The sequence below is a fragment of the Cuculus canorus genome, chromosome 6, assembly GCF_017976375.1.
Source record: "Cuculus canorus isolate bCucCan1 chromosome 6, bCucCan1.pri, whole genome shotgun sequence".
Lineage (NCBI taxonomy): Eukaryota > Metazoa > Chordata > Aves > Cuculiformes > Cuculidae > Cuculus > Cuculus canorus.
This window is the reverse complement of record NC_071406.1, coordinates 36,135,412-36,150,305: the sequence shown is the minus strand read 5'-3', so window position 1 is coordinate 36,150,305 and position 14,894 is coordinate 36,135,412. Positions and strand designations below refer to the sequence as shown.

The following is a 14,894-nucleotide window of genomic DNA, read 5'->3' as shown; positions in this document are numbered from 1 at the left end:
TTCCAGTTATTCCCTACAGGAATTTGGCCGCTTCCTGTGAAGGGAGAGCTTGTGTGTCTGTGTCGGTGGTGTTTGTGTCAGAGACACGGTTGGTGTGCAGCGTGCTCCTCTCTAGCAGCTGACCTTTACCTGGGTCCTGGAGCGCTTCATCCTGTGCCGAGCTGTGGAGAGGCAATAACAATTCATTAATATATTCAACATTGCCACTTACCTACATGCACCCAGGGATGCAGAAGAGTTACATTGTTGTCTTGACCTAGTTGCTTTGCTTTATCCTGTGATCTGATTTGACAGATCCTTCTCTTTTTTAAACTCTTTTTATGGCAAATGTGGAATTTTACTGAATTAAAACTAGTAGGAATTTGCAATCAGTTTAATTGCAATCAATTTTCCTAAAACCTAATGTCATATTTGGGGTTTTGTGCTTTTTTCTTTCATTTTATGAAACCCAATTTTAATAACAAATTATATATGAAAGAGGCAGTAGCTTGTTGGAGGCTCTTGTGTTTTTGCTGCAGCGTGGATTTCCTAAGTAGTGCATTAAACAATTCCCCATCCCACACGCAGAGGATACAGGTAGGAAATGCTGGCCTGCAGAGTTGCAGTTGTGTTTCCTCCATCTATGTCTTTACACGCTGGCTTCTCCCAAGGGGTTAGAGGGTCCATTCCCACAAACGTTGCTGGAAGATTGCAAATACCTTTCTTAAAGCAGTGGTGTGAGATTTTGCAGCTTTGGGGGAAGAAAAGAGTTTTCAGCACAGAACAGTGAGCAGCACGTTGTTAATGCCATCACTGAACGCATCGGTGGTTTTCCCTTGTGGTCAGCGGATAACACGCACTGACGTTTCCCGTACCAGTCTGGAGGTTACGCTGTGCCACCGTGATTTTATACAGGCATCTCTGTCTTAAAGTTGGAGCCTTCAGAGTATTACATGTAGTATTGGAAGAGGGCGTTGCTTTGTTTTCCTGGGATTCCCATGTCACTCTGCCACATCACAGTCGTGTTTGAGCTCGCACAGATTGGCGTCAGCTCGTTCCACTCACTGCCCAACGCCAAGAACTGCATGGGACAGATCCTGTACCTAATCTCTTCATTTAAAAAAAGATGATTCATGGCACAGAGTTACTGGAATATTCTTCCTCTGTCTGAGTCTATTTACTGCTAGAGGGTTGGTTTGACAAATTGTTAGAGATTCTCTATAGGAAATGGCCTTTCTTATAGAGGAGATGACACTGAATGGTTTCTTTTTCCTGTTTACATAGCAAAGGTTTATTTGTAAAGTTCACGAGTGGGAAAACGCACATTTGCTTATCACCTAATAGGCACTTGCCAGTCTTTCTTGGGGTATATAGTATAATGATGGTTTTTAGCATAACGTATTTGAAATAAAGCATTATGCAGGCTTTGATGTTCCCTGTCTGTACTTTTTCCATGGTATTTTATAACAAAGTGTGAATTTTAACACTCGTTCTTTCATTTTCTCAACTCGGATGCAAGGTAGAATGATACAGGCAGTCATTTAAAAACACAATGGAGCAGCATTGTACGTTTAGCCTCGGCCAGTGAGTAAACCGAGATTAAAAAAACCTTCAATTTTATAATGGCCTCCGAAATGCAGGGTCAAAGGTGTCCCGTTTTGTAGGCTCAGGAGCTCTGTTACCAGTGTTTACTGGCTCATTTGCATCTCTTTCACTTGCAGATTTATCTTTATTTGATATATGTTTTACTTAATTTTTTTTTGGTGCTGTAACATTAATAATTTACCTCATTTATCCAGGTTTACAGAAGATGATATTTCAAATAAATTAATCCCAAGTAGATGATGCTCTGCAGAGAGCAGCATTTCATCTTATCTGCTGCACAGCTTCCTTGCCTCGGGAAGGTGAATTTCTCAGCTCCCATCTGCCATAGTAACCAGGGTTCTGAGACCCAGGCTGGCTGATGCAACAGAAAAGCAGCAACTAAAAATGCAAAGTTGCTATGGTAATTGTAATTGTCATTGCTCCAGCAGGTGTCAGTTTGGAATTTTATTGAAATGCTTAATATTTATGCCAATATCGTGGCACAGCACGACGTGAGATATAATCCTGTAATGAAAATTCTGTTTATTGTCTCCTGCGTGTGCTTGTGTTCTGTCTTGGACAGTGAAATGTTCTGATTTTAATATGTAAGTGGAATGAAGAAGGGCTCTAAAACTGAGAAGGCTGTAATGTTAATTTAACTCTGCAATAGGACAGATTTTGAACCCTAAGACTGCCCAGATCATAAAATAGTCCAAATCCAATAAAATATTTACAAGCAGTAAAAGTCTGCATGTTTGACATGCAGCAATTTGTTTTCAAACGTAAACTCAGGGCAGTGCTGCCGCCTGTGTCCGTACAGGTGTGTCATGGATGGAGATGGCTCCTTAAAAAGCACTGGAAGTTTCTAAGCTGTCTCACTTCTCAAAGAGTTAGCTCATGCCAGGCGAGTACATCCTCTATCAAAATGCGATAGCTCAAGTTTGCCAGTGCTGGATGTTGGTTGTGTTTAGTCCTTATTAAATTGATTTTTTTCTTTTAAGTTGCTTCTGAATTTGGAGGAACCAATTCCAAAAGTTGTGGGGAAATCAATTTATTGATTGACACTGACCCAATGACTGTTCTCTACTCTGGAAAGTACTTCAGTGCTTAGGTACTAATGAGGCATAAGTTTAAACTGATATTTGAGGCCAAGATTTCTATTAAGAATCTTTTGTAATTTTCTAACCTTCCTCTTTAAAAAACCTCAAACCAACCTGCCTTTTCTCTTGTTTTTTTTTTGCTTCAGGTTTGTGTTTGTATATGCTCACACATATGTACAGAATACAAAACTCTGAAATATGTTGCTATAAGAGGAGAATATTTATTCTAATTAAGTGAAGTGAAGTTGTTGTAAGTAAATAAATTCAATGAACAACTTTTTATGTAGAAACATCAGTAAAAATTCAGTGTAAATTCTATGTAAAGAAACGGTGCTAAGCCTATAAATATTTTTGCTGGGAAAAAAAAATCTAGAATATATGACTGAGAAAAACAGTTTCTGATGTGGTGTCATTTTTTAATTTATCTTTGCTACCAGAATCCCTTTCAGAAGGGACGGAGGCTTTGTTCTTATCACTAAAGCAGATAACAGTTTTCCCAGTGTTCCAGTACATGGTCACCTTGTCTGTACCATCTGATATGGTTTTATTATAGCATGGAGCTGGATTTGGAGTCTGTTTTGAACTGAGTGAATAAATAGTCTTTGACCTACGGATGTACTTGGACCCTTGAAGTCTGCTCTGGCTCCTGATTTGCCACAGCAGTCCCCTGTAGTTCTTCACTCTGCTGGATTTGGAGTCTCCATTTGAAGCGCACATCCCGATGGGTTTGGTTCAGTGCCTTTTATTCTGTGTCATGCGTTTATCACTCCCACTTTAGTTTATGAAGCTTGCAAAAACCTTACCTTTAGAAAAGTATTAATCTTTCTTTCTAATAAATGATGTCACGGGCTAAAGTATTACGGGGAGTTGTCATCACAGAGATTATTCCAGGGTGAGATGGACGCTGGGAGGAAGGAGACAAAGCAGAGCTGCACCAAGCAAAGAGGATAACATGAAAAGCACAGAGAAATAGGAACTGGGAAGGAGTTTTAAGAAGGCAGTGAATGAGCAGAAAGCAGTGGGAGCAGCATGAGATGTTTTCCTTTGAGATTACAGTAGATGGTTGGGTTTACAACCATCCTACAGTAAAGTTTACATCTTTCCCGTGTTGCTGGTTTGTTCGACTCTTAAGACTAAACGTGTCCAGGGGTGTCGAGAGATGCAGCCCACTCTTGATGTGGGGCTGAGGAAATGTTTTCTGCAGTACTGTTCTTGTTTTCCCCAGAAAGGTGGGCAGAAGGGCCACCTGCAGGCTGTAGTCTGTGCTGGAATAACACATCTAACCAACACGTATGAGCTTCTAGTAAATAATGTCAATTTTTTTTCTCACCAACGCATAAGACGCTTAAGGCCACTGGTGCTGTGGTCTGCATGCGCTTATCCCAACATACGCTGTAAAATGAAGTGCTGCTCTGTGTCTGAAATAATGCTGTGTTTGGAGCAAATATAGAAGAAAATGTTTGAAAAGCTCGTAGAGTCAGAATACAATTTTTTTTCCAGCGAAGGTCCCTAGGGTAGCCTGATGGGTGAGAAATTCCCCGCTTAAGTAACAGTGTGTTCTGTTTCTTCTGATTTCTAGTCTGTTGCAGTTTCTCTGGTATATGAAGCATTCTGAAGAGATGGAGATGTGACTTGGTTGGGTTAAACAGTCCCTGTGCGATGTCTTGTAACAGCCTTCCCCGTGTCAAAGGCGCCGCTTGTCCCCTCAGGATCAAGCCTCAGCTCCTTCATTTTTTTCATCGAGGTTTTGTCGATGGCCCCTGTGGAAATGGGTTGCCCAGAACTAGGGCAGTGGGAATACTGTGGTGTCCTACTTTCCCAGACCCTGTTTGCTGCTTTGTCCCTGGAAGCTGGTAATGTATTCTGCACCACTGCAGGAACATTTGCCGAGGCTGTTCTGTTTAAGGTACATCTCAGTGCTCAGTTTCATGGTGTTTTAAGGGAGTGCCAAACGGCAGGACTGTGCTGTATGGATTGTGTGGGTTGTTAACTCCACAGGCTGGCTTGTTCATACACAAGCGGAGCACATGGCGATGAGCTCTGGGCTCCCATCTATTTAAGATTTGATTTTTTTACAGTATCTTTGCATTGCCTCGAAGTAGTTCTCTGTAATTCTGTATAGGTGAACGCTATTGATCAGCGCCCTGGTGCAGGACAGGAAGAAGTCAATACCTTCTTTTGCCAAAGAACTTTTCAAGGAGCAGCCCATACTTGCTTTAAAATCAGAGTAATCTCACTGCCTTGCTGCTTAAAATCATCCAGAACTGGGGCAAGTTTTAGCTGTGGCTGTAACTCAGGTCGGCCCTTCATCACCCATGTTCTTCACCAGTCAGTTGGTGGTTATGGTTAGTTACGTGGCTGTTGGCTAACTAGATGGACAATTTGACTCCCACAGTGGTTCTGGAAGTGGTGGTACAGCTTTTAACCTTGTGCCAAGTGAAAGAATAAAGCCAGCTCAGCTCTGAAGGGTTTCCTCTTTTCTGCAGGTAGAACGGTGATATTTGTTGTCCTACCTGTGTGGCGTTCTTAACCAAATCTTATGTTCTCTTTTCCAGAGTAATGGATTTTTACAGCTGGTGAGGTGTTTGTGGAATTGCCTGACACAGTTCACAAAACGGCTGAGGTTCTTTGCTTCTCAGTTAAGCTATGATGTGTGAAAATAAAATGTGTAGATTCTACTTGTAACTCATTAATAAAGACAAAGTTAAAGCTGCACAGGGAGAAGTGTTTGCGGTGTGTTTTATATTTTAGTAGTGTTCCTGTGCCATTTTAGGAAGGAAAAATAATTTTCTGCAGTTATTTTATGCTATTATTTTAAATCAGAAGAACAGCATATAAATAGGTTATAAACATCTTTATAAAGAATCACTTAATTACTTTTTAAATGAGATATTCTATTACCAATTTGAAATATATAGCATTATTTGTGTGGCATTAGAAATGTCTTTATACGTGTATGTGCCTGTCTGTGTATCGGGTAGATAAATGACTGTGTGGAGTGAGACAGCTAGCAAATGAAGGGGTTATTAATGAGATTTGTGGGTTATTTGATAGCTACAAGAAGCGTAATTGAAACTTGGTCAGAGACCTTACCCTGGTATCTGACAATAGCTGTCAGAATATGGCTATAAAGCAATTAATGCAGCTTAGGGGTCACCTATTATGTCATTTTAATGTACTGTGCAGGGCGGAAAAATCTGTACTGTGGTAGTGAGTTGTACATTAATACAGAAGAAAAGATAATGACAGAGTGGTGGGGCACTGCACTGAGGAGGGCTTACTTCAGCAGTAAACCATTCCTCTGTCAGCTGCTGCCAAAATTCACCTCCATGTGCATGGATTTTTAATGAGCTTTAAAGGTATGATAGGTTTTACCTATTCCAGATATGCTTCTGTAGTTTCATAGAATCATGGAATCACTAGGTTGGAAAAGACCTCTTAGACCATCAAGTCCAACCATTCCGTGACCATTTGTCACTGGCATTACTGGAGTTTTAAGGAAAATTTAAGAAGTAATAATTGATTTTTGGGAGCAGGAGGATTGCGTTTGTATGTCCTTTTTGTACTAAAGCCAGCTATGTGTTGGCTATGTAGATTAAATGTTTCACTGATCCCCCCGATGGTGATATCCATTGCAATACTGCATGTGTAGTAAAACCTGATAGCGTGAGAACATGTGACTTCTTTTTTACAGATCAGCGCACCTTTCATATCGCTGATTATATTAAGCCAGAAAATATGGTGTTCTATGAATGCAGAAGATGGAAAAGCAATTGTTCACCCAGCTAAGTCCCAGCAAATTGCACAGCACACATTTCAGCTGTCTGGTTAGCTGGGAGCATGACAACGCAGTGCACGCAGTTCCACAAACCATGTGAGCGTGTGCCTTTTCTGGCACAGGTTTACACATCTCCAGGCAAGGATGAGAAAAGTATGCTCTGAGGGAAGGAGCTAATGAATAATTTAACTGTGGTCGCTGTTCCCTCTGCTCTGTCAGAGAACTGCTTAATTGGGTGATTGTGTGTTTGAGAAGAGTGACTGCCTGCTTCAAGCGTAGAAACTCTCTTGCTGTGGGTTCTTGGCGAGAAATTGGAAAAGGGACGTAGGATGGGGTTGCAGAATAGGAATGCTGCTCAGACCATGCCCTGCGTGTGTGTTCGCTGCCGTGTCCCGCAGTTAATGGTACGGGTGGTTAGATTGATGCCTGTGAGGTCTCTGGCCGTGACCGTGTTAATTAGTAATCAGATAAATACGCTAACCAGACAACACATTTATCTGCGGGCGCAAATCCAGAAGTCACATAGAGGTGTTATAAAGAATATTTTTTTTGTACTCCGCTTGCAGTTCCAGCAGTTCTTTGGCTTAATGCTGTGATTTGATTTCTGGGTTGGGACAGGGATGTGAAGCAAAATTCCAGGCATTGGATGATGTTGCCCAAAGAAATGAGATGTGATTTTCCTGGCTGTGAGGTTTCTGAAGTAGCTGAATGCGATAGCAGCCCTTGTTCCCCTTTGTCTGCTTAACTGCAGCATTTCTGCAGACATTCATCAGCAAATGTGTAAATGTCGTAGAGGCTGGCGTTCCCAGTGGACTCGCCAACAGACCGATCTCCCTTCTTCTGAGGCGGCACAAATCAAATTAGCTAAGACCGAGTTCTCTCTTCTAATTGCAGGAGTTCTGTCAGATCTGTTTAATACCAAGATACAGCTGACCCACTTGTGTTTGGCAAGTGTCAGTGTTCAGGGAAAAGTATGAGTTTTGTCTGTTGTTGAATGTATTGGCTTTGATTTTGTTAAACAGTTAACCAGCGGTTCAACTTTGCATCCAAATGTTTTTCAACGCATTTTATTGTGATCAAAAACTGCCACCACCGTCACCATCATATCTGAGACTTAAAAATGTCCCTGAGGCCTTGGGTGTTAAAGTCTTTATAAAGAGGAAAAAAAAATAGCAGGATTGATGTTGGATATTCGATGTCATGAGTATTCATATGGCATTGTTAATAACTCAGTGCTATTAAATGTGTCTGGTAAATTTGCACATTAAATGTGTGTGAGGCATGTGAAGGAGCTGGTTTGGAGGGAGTTGGTTGTGGGATATCAGGTTTGAAGAGGCGCAGATCATCTGCATGTGTTGTCCCACCACTGCTTATGCATCCAAGCTGTCAGGGTGTAGTGGCTGTTCCGCTTTAGCAGAGCTGGCACAGCTGTCCGGCCACAGGACGCTCCAGTTGTACACAACAAAGTGGAACATGTCTGGGGTGCAAGCTGGTGCTGGTGGATGCTGACTCCTTCAACGGGGATTTCTCCTGCGTTCTCCTTCCACTAAACGCTTTGATTCAGAGGTGTAGTAGGGATGGCTCTGCTGCACTACTACTGTCCAGAAATGGAAAGGGTTTATAAAAAAATGTCTTTTGAAAAACCATAGCACACCAACAACCAGCGAGCTGCCGGCAGAGCGCATTCCCTTCACTAGCAGGAAATCCACATGGTCTGAAAGCGTGTGTTACTGGCAGGGAGGAGCAGCTCCCAGCCAAGCAGCATCTTTCCTCTTGTCAGGGAGACTCTTGGGTTAGCAGGAAGGCAAGGCAGCGAGAGCCATGAGTCTCCTCATCCTGGTCTCTGGGTATGTGGTGCGCATTCTCCCCTGGGGTGGCTGCGGGTGATCTCTGCTCAGAGCTCCCTTGTGTGGGGCTGTCTCTATTCTCACATGCACAGCTGTGTCTCGGTGACCCCCAGGGGTTCAGCTTGCATCTCCTCCACACTGTTCCAGGTAGACCATCTGTCCTGGAAAACACTGTGACCATTTCTGAAGCCCTGGGAGAGAGCAGTACTGGGAGCGGAGCCCGGCTGAAGGCGGCCCGTGCGGTGTGTCAGCTTGCTGGGGGAAAGAGAACACTGCAGATTTTAACACTTCTGCGGTCTGTTCTATTTTTTTTTTCAACCAAACGCTTCTGAAAAAGTGGAGTTTGATATGGCTGCAACTGAAGGAGATGAGCAGGAGAAACGTTTTTGCACAAAATACTCTTTGAATTTACAAACGGCTGGAGGAGGAAGGTAGCGATTCCCCCAGCCCCGTGTTTTCATTAGGCAGGAAATGGGAAAATGCACATTAAAAGCTGAAATGATTGGAAGAAAGTGTCTTTCTGACTACATTCCAGGTTTTCATTTTTCTTACGACTTATTTCAGCTATTAATACTAGGCTCTTGTTCTCCTGACTTGATTCCTGCTGTTAAAATTTTACCAGTTTATAGTGGGCGTTTCTGGGATTGGCTCCTACTGGCACGAGCTGGAATTTTGTACAACTGAATTTCTTATTTTCCAAATATTATTTCTCAGCACATTCCTGGCTGCCAGCATCAGAACATTTTATTCCCCATCTTCCCTATTTAGTAGCCCTCTCAACAGTCATTGGCCAAGGGCAGGTGACCTGTCTTCCAAGCTTTGGAAACTGCTGGAATCGTCTTAGTATATGAGTAACTGAATCCGTGCCTGGAAAGGGCTGTTTAGTAGCCATAATTTGCTTACATGACATAAATATTGTTTTTAATCATTATGTGAATTAAAAATCCTGTAGCAACAGCAATTCAAAAGCAGTTTGTTTCTTGGAATACCATGCATAAGGAAAAAAAGGCAGATTACATTGTTCTCTGATTATTGTGCATGGTCCGCTTAATTACGTCAAATATGTTTGAGTACCGCTGGGACCAATTCTCTCTTTTTGAAAGCAAATATTAATCTGCACAAGGAGATGCAAGTTTTTCGGTGACATTGTAGAGAATCAGACTGGCATGGCTGTGGGTTTTTGCTGTGTATGCGATAATAGTAATAAATTGAGGCCACCGTAGCTTTTGGCACGTGCAGGTCATTTTGTGCTTGAATATTTGGTGTGCTCCGTACATACGTTAGATCTCCATAAATACTGATTTCAAAGAGGTGTGCTGTGGATGTCTGCACTGCATACTGGGTTTTTGATGGACTGTGCTCAGCTTCTCAAGGCCTTTTCATTCAAATTGAGGTCGGTGCTAGTGATTTCTTGGTGCAATGTCAGTCTCAGTTATAGAGGAAAGAACATCATGAAATTTAACTGCGATTTTATCTAGGTGGATTTTAAACAAACTTAGCCTGACATTTGACCTAAATCAAAATGCCTATTTGTAATTAGTACATTTGAGAATATTTGTGCATAAAGTAGGGCAATGGTGTGGAATAGTAGTAGGCCTGTAACCAAAATACTGGGAAATTGATGTTATTTGAAGTATTTTTAACAGCAGTTCACGGACATTTTGATTATAACACATAATTCTGTCTGTTTTCATGTACCTGCTCTCTATGAAAAGACCCTAATAGTTTATTTACAGTCAAGGTGGGAGAGAAATTGAATATAACTCAGAGCATCTTCAGACTGTTCTTGGGGCTGACTTAGTTTTTAGCTTATGCTCAGTCACTGCAATTATCTCTTCAGGACACTAGGTGTGGGAAAGGAGCATCTGGTCCTGTTGTTAGCAGCAGACAAACACTGGTTGGAAGTTGTGATACAGAAAGGTGAAAAACAGACCAGAACTGTGAATCCGGTGGGAGAGGATAGGTTAAAACAGTCAGTATCTGGGTGCATTTGGTTACTTTATAATGATTTATACATGTAAAAATAAACTTGTTATCCCACAGTCTGGAGATATCAGGTTCTGTGTGTCTGGAAAATCAGGGTGCACCTTTAAATATGTGTCTCAGGCTGAGGGTTATACGTGGATAATGGGGCTGTCTGTATTACCAGTGTGACACTGCGGAGTGCCTGCGAGACATGCTCGGTCTCGTCACAGAGGTGTTGTTCAAGCTTAAACAAAAAGGAAAAAAAATTGTTTGTTTTTTATTTGTTTCATTTGGGTTTGTTTTTAACTGGTTAAGTGTTATGTTTGCTAAATCTGACGAACACTTTTTGGCGTGTTTGTGCCCCATCTCAAGGTGTTTGTCTCTGTGGTCTATCCTCTTTGTCTTCCCCTATGGTTTGTCACTGTATTATTTCCCCTCCCTTTGACCAGAGTTCTTCTGTGACAGAGATCCACCGTCCCATGGGTGAACAGGTAGCCATACGCTCCAGGACTTCCTTACAAACTGCAGTTATGGTCCTTAGTTGTGATGTATTATGACCTCCTGTTTTTTCTTTCTCTTAGCAGGATCTGTTTTTACGTTGAAAGTTCAAGTAAATGACATCGTCAGCCATCAGTACCTGCAACAAGCGGTTGTAGAAGTGTTTGTTAACTACACAAAGACAAATTCCACTTTTACTGGAAACGATGGGGCAGTATTAATAAAAGTTCCCTACAAATTAGGATTAAGCTTAACTATCGTATCGTACAAGGATGGCTACATGTTAACACCTTTGCCTTGGAAGACTGGGAGAATGCCAAGTGCGTAAGCGTCTTATGGTCCTATTATTAAACTGTATCTGTCGGTAATTAAATTTCTCTCCTCCTCAGCAGTCTGGGTCGTTACTGTCAGCTGAAAATGTCTGAACAAAGTCAGTCAAGGGAGGTGGTACCTGTCAACGCAGATATAAGGGTGAATGATGTCTTGGTCATGTCAAAATTCTTATTATTTTAAAACAGAAAATAGCCCTTTTTAACTCTCAAGTAGGTGAGTGTATTCTGCAAAAGTGTTTGCCTGGGCTTAGCAATGGGCTGGTAATGTGTTTTGTCAAAAATGGTGTTGTCTTCAGTGATTCCTGAAGTACCTGAGCTTTGAGTCCTGTTTGACAGGTATGACCTGTTGTCACAGCTTCTTTACACCAGTGTTTCCTCACAAGTGTTCTGTTTTAACTCTTTTTTTTTTTAACTCTTTTTTTTTTTAACTCTTAAAGTTATATGATTTTTTTATTAAAAAGAGATGGACTCTTAAGAATTCTTGCCACTTGTTTATTCATAGAAGGTGTAAACAGCGCACCTGCAGCAGAAGTCTTCCTGCCTAGCCAGTAATATTCCAGCTTTGGACATCAGGAGTGATTTATTTATCCAGTCCTCATATGCTCTCTTTTTGAAGTGCTCTATTCGCTGTTCCTGCAGAACTGAAAGCCTGGCAGGATTTTTTGGCTGCACAGTTTAACAGATATTATCCCTTTCCACAGTATACTCTTCTGTGACACTTTCGCTATTCCCACAACGTCAAGCTAATATATGGCTGTTTGAAGATACTGTCTTAATAACTGGAAAGCTGTCTGGTAAGTTCAGTGCATGCGGACCGTAATCTAAACACTTTGTGATAACCACCTGTACACAGAAAGAACTAAGCATATCATTTTCCCCTAAAATTCCTATTTACTCAAAGCCAGATTTTGAATTAATTGTGTGGCTGATGTATGGCTGCAACAAATGCTAGACTAGAAATACACAAAATGGGTGAAAACAGGTTGTTATGCTTAATGGATTTCTGAGCGGTAATAAAAGCATTGTTTGTGTGTTTCGCCACTGCTAAGACTAAATATTACTCTTTTACAGATGCCAAATCTCAACCAAGTGTTCAGTTTCCAAAATTTTTAATCAAGCTTCCAACAAATCAACATATTACAAATGTTACAGCCTATCTGACAGTGCCAGAGCAGTTTTTGAAAGTCGACAGCTTTTTCTATACAACAGGAATACTTCTAAATAAATCAGGTATGTAAATACATTGTTCAAGAGTATTTTTTTAAAGAGAAGAAATCTTCAAATTGTAATGCATCTGAGTGCACAGTGTTTAAGAAAAACATATGCTTAAATTAAAAGGACCTGAACCTGCTTCCATTGCATCAAATCACAACTCTTTGTTCTATAGGAGTGAGCTATAAACACATCAGGTAAGTAATTGATGTCACTCTTGATCTTGTTCCTTGTAATATGGGAACACAACACATCTTGCTGCACTGAGATACTCCTTCATAGTCCTTCACAGCGTGTGGAGGGTGTGATCTGGGTGTGTCTGGGTGTGGTAAAGCCTCAGACGTGGTTATGGCCAGAGTGTAAACTAAGTGAACCAAAAGAAATCAGTGAAATGGCTTGGCTCACAGACACTTAATCTATGCAAGCCATGTAGTTACTGTAAGTACAGAACACAACTGTAATACTGTTCTCTGTGCATCTGTTTCACTGGAGAAGCAGTATGGGGTTTTGTGAGTCATTGGAAACCTCGTGTGCAATTGGATGTTTTGGTGTCTGTCACTGTCAGATTTTTTTTTTTTTAATAAATCCAGGAATCTCTGGTAGACAGTACTGTGGGCAGTTCCATCTTTCTTTTGTTCTTTTCTTTCTCTTTCCAGTGGACTTGAAGACATAAGGCTCTTAAAATCATTGTAGCATGTGGGGAGGACACTACCTGGCTTATTGGAACTTAACGTGCTCTTCTCTTTAATTTTCATTGAATTAAAATTATCAGATATTAATATCTTGACTTACATATTTTACTACCTTTTTTACCTATATTTCACCTCTTTAAATGTGAAGCATAAGAGAATAAGCAGTGTTTCTCCCCTTCAAGTTTTCCTTTCAATCTGTCTGGCATGTGTTTTAAATTATTCATATACTCCTAAAGCAATAGGCTTCCTTTTAGGGCAGGTGGAAGCTAATTGATATCTGATGCACCAGGAGTTTTCTCACAGCCAGCTCTTAACAGCTTGCATAGATTTAACCTTGTTCTGGTACTTAGTAATTCTGTTTCAGCTGCTTTCAGCATCCTGTCATGTTGTGCATTCAGAAATATTTGCAAAGCGGTGTAAGGGAAACAAAGCAAACAAACTTGGAGGCTGCGTTTTAAAGCTTTGTTTATGCAAGTTTTCTTTTGAGTGCTTTGACAAGCCTCAGCATTAGCTATTCCATTAATTATAACTGCCAAATTAGAAAGGTAATGCTTATAGGAAAGTTTGAGAGGACTGTTCAGCTAAGGAGAAATGCGGCAATTGTACTTGCATGTGCCTTCAGTGTGATTCAATTTTGTATCAGTTGCGATTATACAATGATTCTTATCTGTATTTCACCTGGGTTAGCTATTTTGTGATCAAATTATCTGAGGGGAAAAAACCCTTCTTCCCCACCCCCAAGCCAAGTTTTTCCTGATCATCATTCTACTGTCAGCATTGAACCTGGATGTCAAAAGTATCTCTTGCAGATTTGGTATAGAAATGACTGTTTTTTATTTTAATCACAAGATCTAAAAGTCCGGAAGAGATTGCTTTTGTTTGACCAAGCTGGTGACAGCTGCCTGTGTAGCTGTCAGTGAGGCCTTTAACTGTAATGAAGAGAGAGTCTGAATTCTAAATATTTTTTTTTTTTCACAAGTACTCTATGAACAGAGAATTACAGATGAGATATTTCTCCCACTCAGGTTTCAAAAGCATGGACTTAGCTCCTCTTGCTGCAGTATGCGTAAATGTTTTTCTGTCTGGGAAAGAGCTGAAAGTAAACGGTCCGATTCAGATGACACTTCCTCTTGTTACAAGTACTGTGAAGTCAGGAGATGCTATACCTGCGTGGACATTCGACATGAAAAGTGGTAAGTGGGATGGATTATTTATTGTTGTACCTTTTAGCACACGTGTATGGTTTTGGGCGCATGACACCGTGGTGTGAAACACTGATGGCTCTAGTGTACGAGGTGGTGGTACATAGTCACACATTTCATGAGGGGTTCTGTGCTGTGTTTTGATTGGTTGAGGTGTTTAAAGGAATTTCCTGCTTTCATTACTACAAACAGCTTTGGTAAAATGCATTAGCTTTCCGTGTTGAACAAATCCTTAATGTGGTAGATTTTTATTTTCATGGCAGGCTAAGGACTCAGGGAACATACGTTTTAGCTAATGTTTTTTAAGCCTGGTAATTTAATGAATTCTTTCTAAAAAGAAAAAAAAAAACAGAATTGAAGAGTTAGATGCTTTGCTTCCTAGAGTATTGCTGTAAAGATCCTTTGATACTGAAACTGGAATAGATATTTCTTCATTTGAAAACAATTTGGGAAGAGAAATGAAAGGGAAATAAGAGTTGTCAAGGGGAACAACATGGTCCTTACAGTATGCATGGCAAGAGGAGGCTGGAGATTAGATGTTCTAAACCTTTTGTCATCCCTTCGTGTCTAATTTTAGTCAGGAGTGAGTAATGAGCTACATATGCTTATCCCATTTAGATGTCCTGTATTAGGTGTGTGTGCATTAGTGTTCTGATCGTCTTACTGTGTACCTTACACTTTCCATCACACTTGGGCTTGAAATAT

At 40.8% G+C, this 14,894-nt stretch overlaps 1 protein-coding gene across 2 annotated transcripts in view; it reads left to right on the top strand.

The window, feature by feature from the left end:
• Nucleotides 1-14,894, top strand: part of FAM171B (family with sequence similarity 171 member B) — a 34,640-nt gene that overhangs the window by 9,013 nt on the left and 10,733 nt on the right. Inside the window, exons 2-5 of one of the 2 annotated variants that reach the window (XM_054070209.1) lie at nucleotides 10,838-11,071; nucleotides 11,785-11,877; nucleotides 12,155-12,313; nucleotides 14,013-14,180. In XM_054070209.1, coding sequence (XP_053926184.1) covers nucleotides 10,838-11,071; nucleotides 11,785-11,877; nucleotides 12,155-12,313; nucleotides 14,013-14,180 — 654 coding nt within the window. Of the gene's footprint in view, nucleotides 1-10,834; nucleotides 11,072-11,784; nucleotides 11,878-12,154; nucleotides 12,314-14,012; nucleotides 14,181-14,894 lie in introns of both variants that reach the window. The other variant, XM_054070207.1, reaches the window with a different exon arrangement.